The 17,500-nt window shown below is 36.4% G+C and overlaps 1 protein-coding gene across 1 annotated transcript in view; it reads right to left on the bottom strand.

Annotated features, from left to right (window-relative positions):
* The window catches only part of LOC137628400 (uncharacterized), a 345,910-nt gene that overhangs the window by 263,166 nt on the left and 65,244 nt on the right, over nt 1-17,500 (bottom strand). The window contains exon 2 of the mRNA XM_068359550.1: nt 2,142-2,448. Coding sequence (XP_068215651.1) covers nt 2,142-2,448 — 307 coding nt within the window. The remainder of the gene's footprint in view (nt 1-2,141; nt 2,449-17,500) is intronic.

Raw genomic sequence — 17,500 nt, 5'->3', positions numbered from 1 at the left:
TGGAGTATGCAATGGAGGATGAAATATCATTGGAAGGAGAATGGATTAATGAGGTAGAATCATATATGTCTTTAGAATTAGATTTTAGTGAAAGATTGAAAAAAGCAAATCAGACATGGCTAGGTTGAAAAAAATTTGGAAATCAAATCGCCTAAAATTTCATATAAAAATCAGACTATATATTAGTTTAGTGAGATCGGTGTTACTCATGGACATGAGTCATAGTATGACAATGACACAATCTCCAATAGACTTAGTAGATTTGAGAATAAAGCCCTCAGAAGGATATTGGGAGGTAAATGGCAGGACAGGATTAGAAATGAAACTATGAGAGATTACTCGAGTACCATAAGTGGATGAGATCATGATGAGGGGTAGATGGAGATGGTTTGGGCATGCTCTTTAAACTCCCCAAGAGAGATTAGTTCACCAAACGTTCTACTGGGCTCCACAAGGCACTAGAAGAGTTGGAAGACCAAGGCCTACATGGTTAAGGACTATGAAGCGTGAAGTAGGAGATGATGAATGAGGAAGTATTGAATTAAAAGCTCAAGACAGAGACGACTGGTGAAATCTAACCGAGGCCCTTTGCGTCAATAGGCGTAGGAGGAGATGATGATGATGATTATGTAGGCAAAGACATAATGAGCCGTAATCAGGAAGAGGGATCCACTGTATTACTATCTGCCCAGTCAAAGGACCCAATAATTCTCTAGCTGTGGTATCTCAACGGGTGGCTGGTGCCCTGGCCAACTTACTACTCAAAACAACAAAGGAGATGGATTGATAAAAATTTTAGAGGATTTCTATACAATTATGTTATTAGAAAATAACTTTTCTATAGAAATAAAGAAACACCTCATACGGTACCAAAAATAACAGTTGGAGAAATAAAGACAGCATTAAAAGGCATGAAATGAAGCAAAGCAACAGGAGAAAATGGCCTAGCAATTGATTTAATAATAGATGGAGGAGATTTCATAATAGTAAAACTCAGTGAACTTATACCAAAAATGTCTGTAAGAATGACCTATACCTACAGCTTGGAAAAACTATTATTATACTAATTAAAAAAAAAAAAAAATGAGACAAAATACCTGAAAAAATATCGCCCAATAAGTTTATTCTCAGTAATGTATAAATTATTTACAAAGGTCATATTAGACCGAATAGAAAGACAGCTATAATTCAATCAACCAAGATAGAAGGCAGGATTTGGATATGGGTGTTCTGCAACTGTCCATATCCTTGTAAAACTAAGATAATGTTCAACAAAAAATGCAGACAACATATATTAGTTATGGACGAACCTCTACAGATTGTTAACAAATATACGTAATTTTGACACACAGTAAGTGTTTCTCCAGGACGTGAGAACAAAATTAAAAAAAGGATAAGCATAGGATTGAGAGCTTTTTTGGAAACCAAATGAGATACTAAAAAGTAAAATTCCACTTTCTCTAAAAAGAAAAGTATTTAATCAGATAGTCATACCTGTATTACTTTGTACATGAGAAACATGGAGCCTAATCAAAGTCATACAATATAAGCTAGTCAGTAGCTGGATTGAGCTAGAATTAGCTAAAATTTTATCTTGTCATAACATAAAAGTGGACAGCATCTAGAAGGAAAGCAGATACTCATACCTTTCGGAGGAATAGCAATTTCTCATAGATTAAAGGACAACACTAGTAACAATAATCTGGAATCAGTAATGATTGGGATTCAGAAAAAAAAAAAAAAAACTAGTACAGATAGTATTTCTAAGAACTATAAGTAGCCATTTCCTAAAGGAAGTGAAGCACTACTGGGTAGTCATATGGCAAAGTAGATATAAAACTACTAACTCTAAATTAGAATTTTTAATACAATACTTTAATGGTACCCACATTAGCAGGATTAAACTGGTATCATTAATAGTTTTAATTAGAAATGAACACACCTATAGGATTACAAGTTTACTGGAAAAGTGACATTCATAACTTTATTTCCAGTATGACTAAACTGAAATTTCAAGTAGTAAATACCTACAAAATAACCAACATTAGTAGAGTTAAATTAAGGCCCAAACTAGCAGAATGACCGGAATTGTAAATATAATAAAATAAGCTCTAATGGTAGGATTAAATTGACATACTCACGTGTAGAACTCGTTGTCATCTTTGTACCACTTGACAGAGTAGAGAGGTTCCTCCCCAGGATCATACTTGCATTCCAGCTGGGCATCTTCCCCACGGAATTTGTAAACAGGGACTTCCACCCCGTACAGGTGGAGATGTTTCCGGCCTCCCCTCCCTTTTTCTGATCCTCTTCTGCTGCCTACGCCTCCTCCTCCTCTCATTCCCCCCTCTCTAGCAGATTCTTGGAAGTTACTAAATGATGGTAGGTGAGACTTGACCAGACTTGAACTGTGACTTCTTTCGATGCCTAAGCAATACCCGCTGTAGCCTGGGAAAAGAGGAATTTTAGTGGGTTTATTTTAACATCGTTATCAATGTATGTGAAAATTATGGCATTGCTGTTAGCCAAGTATTTCTTCGTCTACCTGTTTACTTGTGTCTTGCTTTTCAGCGTTTAGTAAAGTAATAATTAATTTAGTAGAAAAAACTAGCCTTAAAGTATGTGCTCACAATGTAATGTAGCCTTATGAAAATATTAAAATCATCATCGATGAACTTAGAATTATATTGTTAGTTATCCTCTTTTGGCTATGAATTAAATATATTTAGATAAACCAATAATCGCATGGTGTCATTTACTGTATACATGCAAGATGCCTTTCCTCACAAAACCTCTGTCACTTTAATCTGTTTCTAAAATACAATTTTTCCACTTCATGTGTGAAATGTCAGATCCTTGGGTTGGTAATAAAACAAGTTTAAACACTGGCTTGTTAGCCGGAGGTTATTGATTAAATAGCTTGAACCAAACATATCACAACTTATACATAATAAGAGCCTTTACTGGTGGAAAGGAGCTTTTATTGAGAAAAAGGGTGGCTTTTTTTTTTTTTTTTTTGCTTTCTTACTCCTAATGGGATGTCTTTGTGTAGCTGCTTTTAAGCTCTACCTAAGAAATTCAAAGCTAATCAAGGCCAAAGTCCAGCGAAGAAAATGAAAAATGACTAGTACTGTGTCATTTATTTGCAACAACCAATTCATATAAAATAAAGAAGAATATTCTTTCTATATTTTTTTTCATACAGCATAAATAACAACTGCCATCAGACTCCAATCATCTTAAATGACGAAAGGTGTTGAATGCAACACACGCTAATTTAGACTCAATTTTCATTATTGATAACATATTGTCCTATCTTATGCCAATGTCAACCTTAGGTACCTCTCTAACTGTAATTTTAAACCTTAGGTGAATTACTTGTTCCTGGTAGTAAAAGGAAAAGCCATTGAATGTCCACTTTCAATTGTCACTCTTAAGTTGCCCCTCGGGAGCATATAAATAGCTATTTTGTTTGCTAAACAAAGTTAGTTATTTGGAGACTATCTTTAAAAAATTGCCTGGGGGTTAAAGGGTTCAGTTCTTATCTCTCTTTTCCCATGTAGAAATACATTTGCGCGGTTTGGTTCTGTATGAACGACATGATCTGCTCAATCAGCAGTGCAGGCTATGTCCTCACTGTTATACCAGATGACACCTTCCCAAAACCTCCAATTGGCTTTGTTAACAAAGTGACCCCGTCATAGAGTTATGATGCCCCCAAATTATACCTGATGGAGCAGTATTCTCCGGTGCACAGTCGCCTGTGTAGCTAAGATTTTTCAGCTCTCTCAACAACCATTATAAGGGTTTGATATCCTTCAGTGAAATGATCAGTACAGCTTGCCTTCAGCCTGCTGCAGGCCGTTCTTCTCATAGAGTAAACCTCATTAATGCTCTTTGTGTACGGCACCTTCCCCAGGAAGGACCTCATGACTAGAGTCAATGCACTTATGGATAGCCACTTCCCCAAGTCAAGAACTCCATCTACATCTTCAATTCTGATGAAGGAGAAAACCATTCAACACCAAGTGAAGCTAGGGTGAATACTGTAGAGAATTGATGCCTGCCACATTGTAGGCCTGTGCAGTGATGAAAACACCTACATTCACCTATGCTGCCTCACAACTGAGCCCCAACCAACCCACTCAACTCAACAGCCATTGAATGATGCCCCTTGTCCTTCATCATCATCAAGTACGGGGTGTTCGATGTCAAACGGCCGTGGCACTCTGCACAAAACTTCTCCATTCATTCCGGTCTTGAGCCTTCCTTTTCAACTCCACCATCGTTAGCCCGCACATCTCCATGATATTGTCACTCAATCTAGTTTTAGGCCTTCCTCTCGTTCTTGTACCATAGACTGATCCAATTAGTAGCGTTCTTTCCAGAGTATTGTGTTTCCGAACCTGGTGTCCAATAAAAGTTAGTTTTCTTTCATCCACAATATCAAGTAATCTTTTTTCGATATTGATCTTTTGTAGAACTTCCACGTTGGTCTTTTTCTCAATCCAGCTTATCCTAAGGACTCTTCTGTAACACCATAGTTCAAAACTTTCTAATATTTTCCGATCTGTAACTTTTAAAACCCAACATTCTGAGCCGTATGATGCGATGGGGAAAACAAGTGATTTGAGAAGCCGCTTCTTTGTGTTTAGAGTGATATGTCTGTCTTTCCACACATTGCTTAGTGCGATGGTTGCATTCTTTGCAATACCAATTCTTCTTTTGATCTCTTGGGAGTCGTCTCCATTATTGGTGAAAGTTGCTCCAAGGTAAGTAAATTCAGTGACATTATCTAGGGCAACTCCGTCTAGTAGGATTTCTTGATCAGACGGGGCTTTTTGACACTTCATGACGTTTGTTTTCTTAGCATTTAGGTACAGCCCCACTTTTTCACTCTCAGCTTTTACTTTTGATACTAATGTTTGGAGGTCCTCCATACTTCCAGCGATTAAAACCACATCGTCGGCATATCTGAGATTAGTGATCTTTTGTCCTCCAACAGTTATGCCTCCTTTGTAGTCTTCAAGTGCATTTCTCATTATGGTTTCTGAGTAGATGTTAAAGAGGTGGGGAGAAACAATGCATCCTTGTCTGACACCTTGTCCGATGTTAAACCAATCCGTTAGGCCATAAGATGTTCGCACTGCTGCTTTCTGTTGATTGTACAGTGCTTTCAGAAGTGAGATGACATGAGGTGGAAAACCCATAGAGTACATGTTGTTCCATAAGATGTCATGTGCAACTGTATCAAAGGCTTTAGTGTAGTCAATAAAACAAAGGAATACGTCGATTCCTCGTTCTCTGTTTTTTTCAAGGATCATCTTGAGATTCATGATTTGGTCTCTGGTGCCTTTCCCAGGACGGAATCCTGCTTGTTCGTCAGCGATTTCTTCGTTCAGTTTGTTTGCCATTCTCTTAGCCATGATTTTCAAAAGAATTTTGCAACTGTGACTGTGACTAATGAGGGAGATTGTCCTTAGTTGATGCTAATACCACTCCAGGTTTGATCTTGAGGACAAAATATGTGCTACCGGATGCCAATGGTCAAAAAATCGTGTAATTGGGTAGGGTGTGGCCTTTGCATTAACTAATCTCTACTTTTTGCATGATTCAAGATCTAATGTGCATTTTCTGGCAGATACTGTTACCTTTCATTCATATTTGCCACGTTCCCTCTTTTGGACATTACCCCGCCTTTCTAAGCCTGTTGAGATCTGTCTGGTAGCCACCAACTGATCTACTATCCGCACCCACAGTTATGAGACGTTGTCACCGTCATTTGAAGGTGCTCAGTACTGGTTGAATTTCATCAATGCTGCCCTTACAAAGCTCGCATTGGTGCAGGTTTCCTCACTTATTTATAACTCCTGGCTGATGTCCAACATCAGTGCTTAGTCGACACCACCTGTTACTCATCCAAATCTTAATTAACTACAGCCTCCAACCTTGCCCTCCACATCAGTTTACACACACAAACGCCTATCTCCTCACTTTATATTGACATATTCTGCCAAAATCTACTCAATAGTCTCGCCAAGGTCGGTATTTATCACCATATCAAGACAACAGGGCCCCTCTTGATTGCAAGTTTCTGCCATTTGGATCCAGACCGTTTGACAACTGCCAAAAATACATTCACCAAAATGGAAGAAATGGACGTTCGTCAAAAGACCTCAAGGCCATGGTCGTTACACCTACACATTTTGTTGAAGAAAGATGGTCCCTTATAGCTTGGTGAGGATTACGGGCATCTTAACATGAAGATGGAACCATACCACTACATGCATTCCAACATCACCGATATCACCACCTACTTTCACAGTCCTGAGGTATTCTCAACTCTTGACCTCCTGAAGGGGTAGTATTAGGTACCTACAAACCCAGAAGGCATCCCTAAGGCTGCCATCATCTCGCCCTTTGGCACATATACATTCAGTTGCTCCTACTTTGGCCTACGTAATGAAGGGGCCACATGTGAATGACTCATGGATGTCATCATAGGGGACTTCCCATTCTGCTTATGTAGATGACATACTGGTATTCTCCTCCTCTAAACAAGACCACCTACGTAACCTACACATTACCCTCGACCTTGTAGTTGTGTAAGACAAGTTTACTTTTGGTGTAAAGGAAGTGGAACTTTTGGGCCATTTCGTCATTCCTGAGGGAGTCACCCACTCCCTGGGAAGGTAACAGCACTAGAGAACTTACCCAAGTCTTTTAACATCAAAGCACTGCATTTCTTGAGCATGGTGAGCTATTATAACTGATTCTTATCAACCAATTCTGACATTCTTGGTCCCCTTCCTTATGAGCAAGCCAAAAAACCTGGAGTGCAGCCACCTTCAGTAGGCAACCTTCGTCAATGCAAAGAAAGTCCTATCAACTACTACTGCAATAACCTTTCCTATGACAACTGCACCCGTACTAATCCTCACTGATACGAGTGACATGGCTATAGAGGCAGTACTCTAACAAATGATCAATGGAAAACTTTTCAAGTCACAGCCCAGACACTTTACCATCAACAGAAAACTACTGGTGATCTGTCACTCCTGCCACTTCTCAGAGGGCACAACTTTTGTCATTTGCATAGAACACTTGTCCTTTGTGAACACCTTCACTTAACAGTCCAACATCTCTTTGCTATTGATGAATACAGCTGCATCATTGAACACATTCTTGGTAAACTGCATTCAGTCACTGACACCCTCTCCAGAAACACAATGGCTGCAATCCACCTGGAAATGGATTACAAGACCTTGGCAGAATCCCAAAGAAAGAACTCCAAGTACAAATCTTGCAGGACATCAAGCACACCTCTCTGTTGGGAAGACGTCGCCATCTATGACTCCAATGCCGCCCTCTTCTGTGATGTCATTACTGGTAGGACACACCCATGGATACCTTCCTCCATGTGCCAACAGGGATTTCATTTGTTCCCTGGCCTCTCACACCTCATGGAGATCTACTGCATGGCTACTGGAGTCGAAGTTCATATGGCATGGTATTGATGAAAATACCAAGAATTCAGTCCACACCTGTACTTCTTGTCAACCTTCAAAAGTAAATCGATACAGATTCGGGCGGGGTTAATTATCATCAACCTCAGCGTCATTTTGCCCACATTCACATTAACGTGGTTGGCCAACTACCCATATCATAAGGACACCATTACCTTTTCACAGTCATCTACCAACCCATTAATTGGCCTGAAGTCATCTCCATGCAAAATCCAGCATCCGCCTCATGCACTGCCGACTTACTTTCTGAATGGGTAGGAAGATTCTGCTTACCAGAACATATTATTTCCGATAGGGTTACCACATTCACCTTTCAATTGTTGACATCATTAGGGCCTCTACTCTGTATCACCCTACATCACTCTACTGCTTAAAAGACATGTACCCAACTAGATGTTGGAACATTTCCCTCGTATCCTCAAAGCAGCATTGATGTCCTGCTGCACAGACCCCAGTTGGTAAACACAACTTTTCTGTTTCCTTCTCGGACTGAGAGCTACTCCAAGGACATCTTTTATGTCTCAGTGGCACAATGAGCATATAACAATCCCTTGGTCATCTTTGCACAATATTTTTCATCAGCCACTTCCTTTGATGATCTCCAGCATATGTCATATTGTGGAGAAATTCATCCCCTACCATCGGAATTCTAAGCCACCAGCAATGCAGAGCATATGAAGAGACCTACACACACTTCAACACACATCTTTATGTTCACATAAGCTTGTAAGCCACAACATCCGTCCCCATACATAACACCATTCCTTGTCATCAGTTGCACTCCAGAAGCTAGCCCTCTCAACATTCAAGGAAGAGAGGATTGGATCACCATGGACTGAGTATCTCCTGCAGGACAACCCACCAACAGTACTATTGGTTACGGGAGGAACCATGTAATGCACATGCAACAAGCAATCCTCTTACAAATAAAGAAGAATTCTCTCTCTCTCTCTCTGTTTCTTCCATGCAGAGCACACAGTAACTACTATCGGACTGCAGCCAACTTAAATAACAATATAATGGGAATTACTGTAACTTGACAGATCAATGCTTAGGTATCCCATATTGTAAAATCATACTTTGTATAACAAAATTACATTCTATTTTTACTCTTTCAAAGTAGCCAGTCATTGAGGAAGAAAATCGTTCTTAAGGTCAAAAAGTCACGAATTTGATAAATTTTTTTACACCTTTTAAAAGTCTATGGCTATATTACTGTAGTCTCTTTACCAATGATAATATTTATATGATGATGATGATGATGGTTGACCTTTTAGAAACTTTTGCAATTGTTTTTTTTTATGTTATGAGGCTAATCATCGACGGGATTAAAAGAAATTAAAATAATACGAAAGTTGGGATTTAATGGGTTAAGATTCACACTGAGTTTTTTTCAGGACATGACAGTGGGGCATTTAAGCGATGATGGTAACTACTCCAAGTTTTGAATCAGTTGCTTGTGGCCTCATTAACACACTGCTCTTATTAGATTTTCATTTAAAACCATCTTCATGTATCGTTTTTTTCATACTTAATGAAATAGTGTAAATAAGTATTTAAACTAATACACGGGAACTTTAAATGTCAAAACTAGGTGACGAGAAGTAACGAATTTCATAAATAACAATGAATAACAAAATTCGCCGCTAATGGATGTCAACGAGTATTGGTCTCATAAAAAATGTTAATTCAGTGCCATTGACAGTTCCAAAGCATGGTGATTAACCCACCATGTCAACAGATCAGTCATAATGTCAGTTTATTGCGTCAGCACGCCAATCATTACATAGGAGCATTTATCAGTTATGCTACTACTGATACAAAAAACTGTTTCTTCCCAGATTTTTTTTTTTTTTTTTAAACCAAAGGTAACGTCTTGAGCGCCCAAAGGACGCTTCTTCTTTCCTTTTTTTAACCGACTGAACATCACAGAGTCCTCGAGGAAATACAAAGACGTTGATCTCTTACATCCTACATCTTTTAAGTTGAAATTGCATGAAGCTCTCCTTTTCCCTTGGCCAACATATGCAAACAGGCACACAACGTGTAATGATATAAAGACAAACAAACAGGCAGAGAAAGATAAAGAGAGAAAGGTTTTTATAACACTCCCGTGTATATAGAGCAGATGAATATTTTAAGAAAATGGTCAAACGGAGAGACAAGCATGAAATATACCGTCTTGAATTATTATAACAAAGTAGATATTATTCAAAAATATTTTTATTCATGTATAAGTGCAGCTGTTTAAAATTGATATTCATTAAGTTTCCGCTTAGCCTAAGTGTTCTTATAAAAACGCAGTAAGAAATTCAACATGCCAGATATTATCCGAGATAGCCACTGTCTTTGCTTAGCCATCTAATGTATTCAAATGAACCGATTTTGGCTCCATTCTATATTCTTGAATCATACAGATATTTTCCCCTAGAATTTGACATTGATACTGTTCTAGCATGCAAGTAATGTTCGCTGTTCTTCAACAACGAACATTATTCGCATGCTAGAACAGTACCAACGTCAAATTCGTGGATAATGTTTGAAAAAAAAAATTATGCTAGAAGTCAAACTACATACTGTAAGGGCCGCAATCTAAATGTTTAAAGGCAGGCGTCAAGTTATTTCGACGTTACATAAATTTCCAGACACCGTAATTATACTCAAATTATCAGCTGTGAAGCCCTCTTTACGCCACAGCTAATGCTAGGGATGTAAAAGTAATGGCTGCTAAGCTACCACTGGAATATATTTTCGTTTGGAAGTCACCCAAATCCCTTGAACAGACTATGCTTTCTTAGGTTCTCTAGTTGCTCTACGGCCTTCATATAAGGATTCTAAAAGTCACAAAGGTTAATCAGCATTTTGATAGAAGCAAAGTGTTTTGACGCAGTTGAAAACTGTATGAGATATTCTACTTAAATCCCTTTTCATGTGCACCAAAGATTCTAGTATTGTCTCAGAAGTTTGAATATTACTTATTTGGACAAAATTGAGCGTTGGGAGAAGCAATCATAATAAAGGAAATTGAAACACAAGAGCGTACCGGGCATCGAAACAATGAATATCTTATAGAAAAGCAAGGGAGGGTCTTATGATTGGATCTTTATCCTGTTTTTTCTGCTTAATAGTTTTGAATAACACAGACTGGGTCATTCCTAAGCTCAAGCTGAGTTCCAGAAGTTTTATAGTTTTATAGGTGTTGAGTTGTCCCGTTGTCGAGTTGTCCTGGCGTTGAGTTGGCGGTGTTGAGTTGTCCTACACCCGCTTGATGATATCAATATTTGTTAGGAGACACGAAATCGAGAATACTGGAATTCTCAAACGTAAAATCAACTAATGAAGGATCAACCCCTTATGACATACACAAGCTAGAAGCACGCAAGAAAAGTTATGGTATACGGATTGTATTCAAGAATGAAGTATTTTCCTTTAGATGGAAATAATTATATCAAATATATATCCTTGCAAAGACACCTGACATTAGCTTCCCTGAGATATCTCTTGAAGAACGCGTTCAACCAAATCTTTTTTTTTTTTTTTTTTTTTTAACTCGCCAGCAATTATGAGTCCCTTGTGGACAAGCCACATCTACATCATGTCATATTAAAAAATACTGATACATCCCAACTATTGTAATGACTATGCATTCGAAACCAAGGAACATGAGATCAGGTTGACTCAAGAAAGTGTATTAAAATATTACTGGATCGAAAAGTTAAGGTCCGTGAGACCAGTATAGATGTACTAATACACACACGCACAAACACACACAGATATATATATATATATACATATATATATATATATATATATATATATATATATATATATATATATATATATATGCATATATTATATATATATATATATATATATATATATATATATATATATATATATATATATATATATATATATATATGAACAAATGGTTCTAAACAAAGAAATAAGGCTTATGTATTTGTGTTTAAAGGACGATACCAAGAATATAGTAAAGTACTGCTTAAGAAAGGAATGAGTCTGGGAAGATAAAGATTATAATAATCAAAGGGAAAGACCAAAGACAAAGAGGGGACGGGATAGAGATAACGTGATATATCTAATATCAAAAATAAAAAAAAAAATAAATAAAAGATAATGAATAGATAAATTCATTCTGGTTAATTCATGCAGCAAAAAAACAGCGGCCGAAGCTTAAGGTCAAAACTCGTGACCGCCCAACGCCAAGTTAATCCTTTGGTTGAACGCAGTGTTTACGTAATGGTTATAGCGAGCAATTGCTAAACTTCCGCCTAATGAAAACTTTGATCCGATAATGAAATGCAAGCACGCCCTTGAGGGCGGTTTCTCCATTGAGCGACGTCACAACGAACGTTGGAGTACCTGAGAAAAGTAGGAGATTGGCCTCTCCTGCTCAATCAGATTGCGTTTGTGTGCGTGGTTGCTTTCTAGCCAGATGCAAGACATCAGAGTGGAAGAAGGATTATTCTATATATAAGCAGTGAATAGCGATATAAAAATGGAGGAAACTACAATGGACAATTTGAGAGCTATGGTGAACAAAAAAGAAATGAATTGTCGTCTTCTGCGGGATCAATGTAATGAAATAAATAGGAAATAAGAAAACGAATTCCTGTGGAAAAATCATCAAATAAGAATGTAATGGTCTACAAAAGACTATTCAATAGCGGTTAGTTAAGAGAGAGAGAGAGAGAGAGAGAGAGAGAGAGAGAGAGAGAGAGAGAGAGAGAGAGAGAGAGAGAGAGAGAGAGAGAGATGGATTATGAATGTATATAAAGAAATAGGGATATTCTGAGAAGAATTCCAGAAGGAAACTAATCTATCTGGGTCATATGCATTGGTATATTAAGAAAGTCTTTCAGGATTTTTCAAACCTGTGTATCCTGAAAATATATTTTAATTTACTTTTTCTCGAATGTTGTTCTCTTGTCTGGTCTTCGGCATCTGCCTCCTAATATTTTGTTGGGCAAAAATTGGCGGCTCATTAAATTCCCTAATTCTGATCTTAATATTACTCTATGTCAACCTAGCTCTTGTGCTATCTAAAGAAAAATCCTAATTTTGAATAGGGTGTCCGATTTTGGATCTCGGGATTTTGGCATATTTTGAAAATAATCCAAACATATCCACGGTTTTACTATAACAATATATTTTCATTCTTAACCATTCAATGTATATCTGTATGACAAGGATTAATAGATGAAATATTCATAATCAGGATAGTGAAATAAAAGCATAAGGTTTAACTGGTAGGAATATCAAGGAATATGACTTTCAATGAGTTATATGGAAAATATGGTGTCTCCTAGCCAAATTTAAAAATTTGATCTGGATTTTTTGGAAAGTATTTCTTGAAAGACTAAAAGCTTTGTTCAATAACAAATGATAATAAATATCATACAGAAAATGTCAGTCTTCATTTGTGACACTAATTAATATTTACTTTGAATGCTACATCAGTGTAATTTAGACGTCATATAAATCTAATATACATAGTTTTTGTTTAAAGAAATTAACTAAGTTATTTATTTCAACCCTGATGTTATTTTCAAGATCTGTTTTACCGGAATAAGATTTTTCATAGGGGATATGATATGTGTAATCTTGGTTCACTTAGAATTTTCATGAGAGCTGTTCTTATTACGTTATTGTTCTGAGGATCAGATGGTGTACTTTGGTGTCATCCATTCGTGTATGCTATATAGAAAATTCCTTCAGCTCTGTTGGATTTTTCAGTTTCTTTCTCCGTTTATACATTTATCAATTACTCTACAAAATATTAACATAAATAGGTTGATACATATCGGCATTGCTCCCTGACTAAAACTTAAGAACATAACAGTCATTTTGTCGCGGCTAGGATCAGGAAAGGGTTATTATTATTATTATTATTATTATTATTATTATTATTATTATTATTATTATTATTATTATTATTACTAGCCAAGCTACAACCCTAGTTGCAAAAGCAAGATGATATAAGCCCAAGGGCTCCAATAGGGAAAAATAGCCCAATGAGGAAAGGAAATAAGGAAATAAATAAATGATGAGAATAAATTAACAATAAATCATTCTAAAAGTAGTAACAACGTTAAAACAGATATGTCCTATACAAACTATTAACAACGTCAAAAACAGATATGTCATATATAAACTATAAAAAGACTCATGTCAGCCTGGTCAACATAAAAACGTTTGCTCCAACTTTGAACTGTTGAAGTTCTACTGATTCAACTACCCGATTAGGAAGATCATTCCACAACTTTGTAACAGCTGGAATGAAACTTCTAGAATAATGTGCAATATTGAGCCTCATGATAGAGAAGGCCTGACTATTAGAATTAACTGCCTGCCTAGTAATACGAACAGGATAGAATTGTCCAGGGAGATCTGAATGTAAAGGATGGTCAGAGTTATGAAAAATCTTATGCAACATGCATAATGTACTAATTGAATGACGGTGCCAAAGATTAATATCTAGATCAGGAAAAAGAAATTTAATAGACCGTAAGTTTCTGTCCAACAAATTAAGATGAGAATCAGCAGCTGAACACCAGACAGGAGAACAATACTCAAAACAAGGTAGAATGAAAGGATTAAAACACTTCTTCAGAATAGATTGATCACCGAAAATCTTAAAACTTTCTCAATAAGCCAATTTTTTGTGCAATTGAAGAAGACACAGACCTAATGTGTTTCTCAAAAGTAAATTTGCTGTCGAGAATCACACCTAAAATTTTAAAAGTCATACAAATTTAAAGAAACATTATCAATACTAAGATCCGGATGTTGAGGAGCCACCGTCCTTAACCTACTTACAAACATACTTTGAGTTTTCTTAGGATTCAACTTCATACCACATAATTTGCACCATGCACTAATTTTAGCTAAATCTCTATCAAGGGATTCACCAACCTCAGATCTACATTCAGGGGATGGAATTGATGCAAAGAAAGTAGCATCATCTGCATATGCAACAAGCTTGTTTTCTAGGCCAAACCACATGTCATGTGTATGTAGTATGAAAAGTAATGGGCCAAGAACACTACCCTGTGGAACACCGGATATCACATTCCTATACTCACTATGGTGCCCATCAACAACAACTCTTTGAGATCTATAACTTAAAAAATCAATAATAATGCTAAGAAACGACCCACCCACTCCCAACTGTTTGAGTTTGAAAACAAGGCCTCATGATTAACACGGTCAAAGGAAGCACTAAAATCAAGGCCAATCATACGAACTTCCTGACCACAATCAACGGATTTCTGTACAGCATTGGAGATTGTAAGAAGGGCATCACCTGCTCCAAGGCCTTTACGAAAACCAACTTGCAAACTAGGGAATAGATGATTACCTTCAACAAACCTTTTACGACGTTTTGCCAGAAGACGTTCAAAAACTTTAGATAATATGGGAGTTATGAAAATTGGGCGGTAATCAGTGGGACTTGAGCTACCACAAACACATTTACATAGAGGAGTAACATTACCTATTCTCCATCAAGTGCTAAAAGCTCCTCTTCTTGCTAACTTGCGCAAAATAACAGATAACTTTGGAGCTAAGAAATCTGCTGTCTTTATAAAAAACAAAGGAAAAATACCATTTGGGTCTACACCTCCATAAGCATCAAGGTCCATCAAATGAGCTTTAATCTCACGAGATCGAAAAGCTAGACTAGTTAGTTTAGCCTCAGGAAAACAGGAATGAGGAAGTTTTTCATTACTCTCTTTACTGTCAAAAACATCAGCCAAAAGGGTTGCCTTTTCCTTGGGACAGTGAGTGACTGAACCATCTGGTTTAAGTAAAGGAGGAACTGTTGCATCTACACCAAAGAGTGCAGATTTAAGGGTAGACCACCATTTATGTTCCTGAGTTGTACCAGAAAGGGTTTTTGTTTTATGGTTAAATGGTTGATATTAAAATTCTATAAGTGGGGAATATCTTTAAAATTGCTATTGTATGGCTATGCAAGTAAGTTTTATGATATTATAGGATTTCCCATGGTTATTACCAACAAAGGCCCTTTATACTACATAGGATCCCTCTCTGGGTATGGCTCGTTTTTCCTTTGACTACACATACACCGCATAGTCTGTCCTATTCTTTACTCATTCTCTTCTTTCTCCATATACCTGACAACACTTAGATAAACGAAAAAATTCTTCTTCACTCAAGGGGTTAACTACTGAACTGTAATTGGTCAGTGGTTAATTTCTTCTTGGTAAGGATAGAAGGGACTCTTTAGCTTTGGTATGCAACTCTTCTGGGATAAAGACACTCAAAAATAAAACCATTGTTCTCTAGTCTTGCTCTTCTACTGTCTTGGGTTAGAGGTGCAAGCAGGCACACTATTCTATTTGTTTCCTAAGTTTCTTTCCTTACTGGGATATTTTCCCTATCGGAGCCCTAGAGATTATAGCATCCTACTCCTTCAACTAGGGTTGTAGTTTAGCAAGTAATAATAATAATAATAATAATAATAATAATAATAATAATAATAATAATAATAATAATGATAATAATAATGTTCTCAAACACATTGAAGCGAATACTGATTTCTTATATTTAATATTTCGATATAAATATAAAGGCACATAATTAGAGATATCGGTTAGGATTCTATATACATTAAAACTAAAATCTTTCAATACATTTGTTTATACGGCAAGCCTCAAATGGTATACTATTATTATTCGTTAACTCGATGTTAAAATCTATTGACGATACAAAGCCATTCAATCTATTCAGAATTGTCTGAATTCTCATTTTCAAACCAAGAATATACTCGTATGTCATCAATATGGCAAACCATTTTACATTATCAGACATATATTATTTAATATTATTTTTTCACAAAACTCCATAGGTTATATAAAATTTTTCGATGAATTTAAATTTACAAAATTTTATATATATATATATATATATATATATATATATATATATATATATATACATATATATATATATACATATATATACATATATATATATATATATATATATATATATATATATATATATATATATATATATATATAACTTTAAATTCAATACTTCTCCATTCATCATCTCCTAATTCACGTTTCATAGTCCTCAGCCATGTGAAACTGGGCCTTCCAACTGTTCTCGTACCTGGTAGAGTCCATTTAAATGTTTGGTGAACTAATCTCTCTCGGGGAGTGCAAAGAGCATGCACAAACCATCTCCATTTACCCCTAACCATGAGCTCATCTACATATAGCCCCTGAATAATTCCTCTTATATTTTCCTTTCTAATCCTATCCTACCATTTAACTCCCAATATTCGTCTGAGGGCTTTGTTCTCAAACCTACTAAAACCGATAGAGATTGTGTCATTGTCATACTATGACTCATATCAATACACTAATGCTGATGTCACTAAACTGATATATAGCTTAATTTTTATATGTAATTTAAGCCAATTTAATTTCCAAATTTTACTTAACCTAGCCACTGTCTGGTTTGCGTTTTTAATCTTTCATTAAACTCAAATTCTAAAGATCCTGTATCAGAGATTATAGTTCCTAAATACTTAATTGATTCCACATCATTAATCCTTTCTCTTTCCAATGATATTTCATCTTCCATTGCATATTCCGTTCTTATCCTCTCTTTCATTCTTCTATTTATCTTAAGCCTAACCTCATGTGATATTTCATGCATTCTGGTAGGCAAGTTTTGCATGTCCTATGGTGTTTTGCTAATAACGAAAGCATCATCAGTATATTCTAGGTCAGCTAATTTCCTGTTACCAATCCAGTCCAATCCATCTGCACCATCCCAAATGTTCTATGCATTGCAAAATTCATGAACAGATATAATAAAACTTACATATTTAAGAGGAATTCCATAATAACGCAGGACTCTCCACAAAATTGGCTGATGCACACTATCAAAGACTTTTTCATAGTCCACAAATGCCA

The sequence above is a fragment of the Palaemon carinicauda genome, chromosome 36 (genome assembly GCF_036898095.1).
Source record: "Palaemon carinicauda isolate YSFRI2023 chromosome 36, ASM3689809v2, whole genome shotgun sequence".
Lineage (NCBI taxonomy): Eukaryota > Metazoa > Arthropoda > Malacostraca > Decapoda > Palaemonidae > Palaemon > Palaemon carinicauda.
Note: the sequence above shows the minus strand (reverse complement) of the source record. Positions and strands in the feature narration are given on the sequence as shown.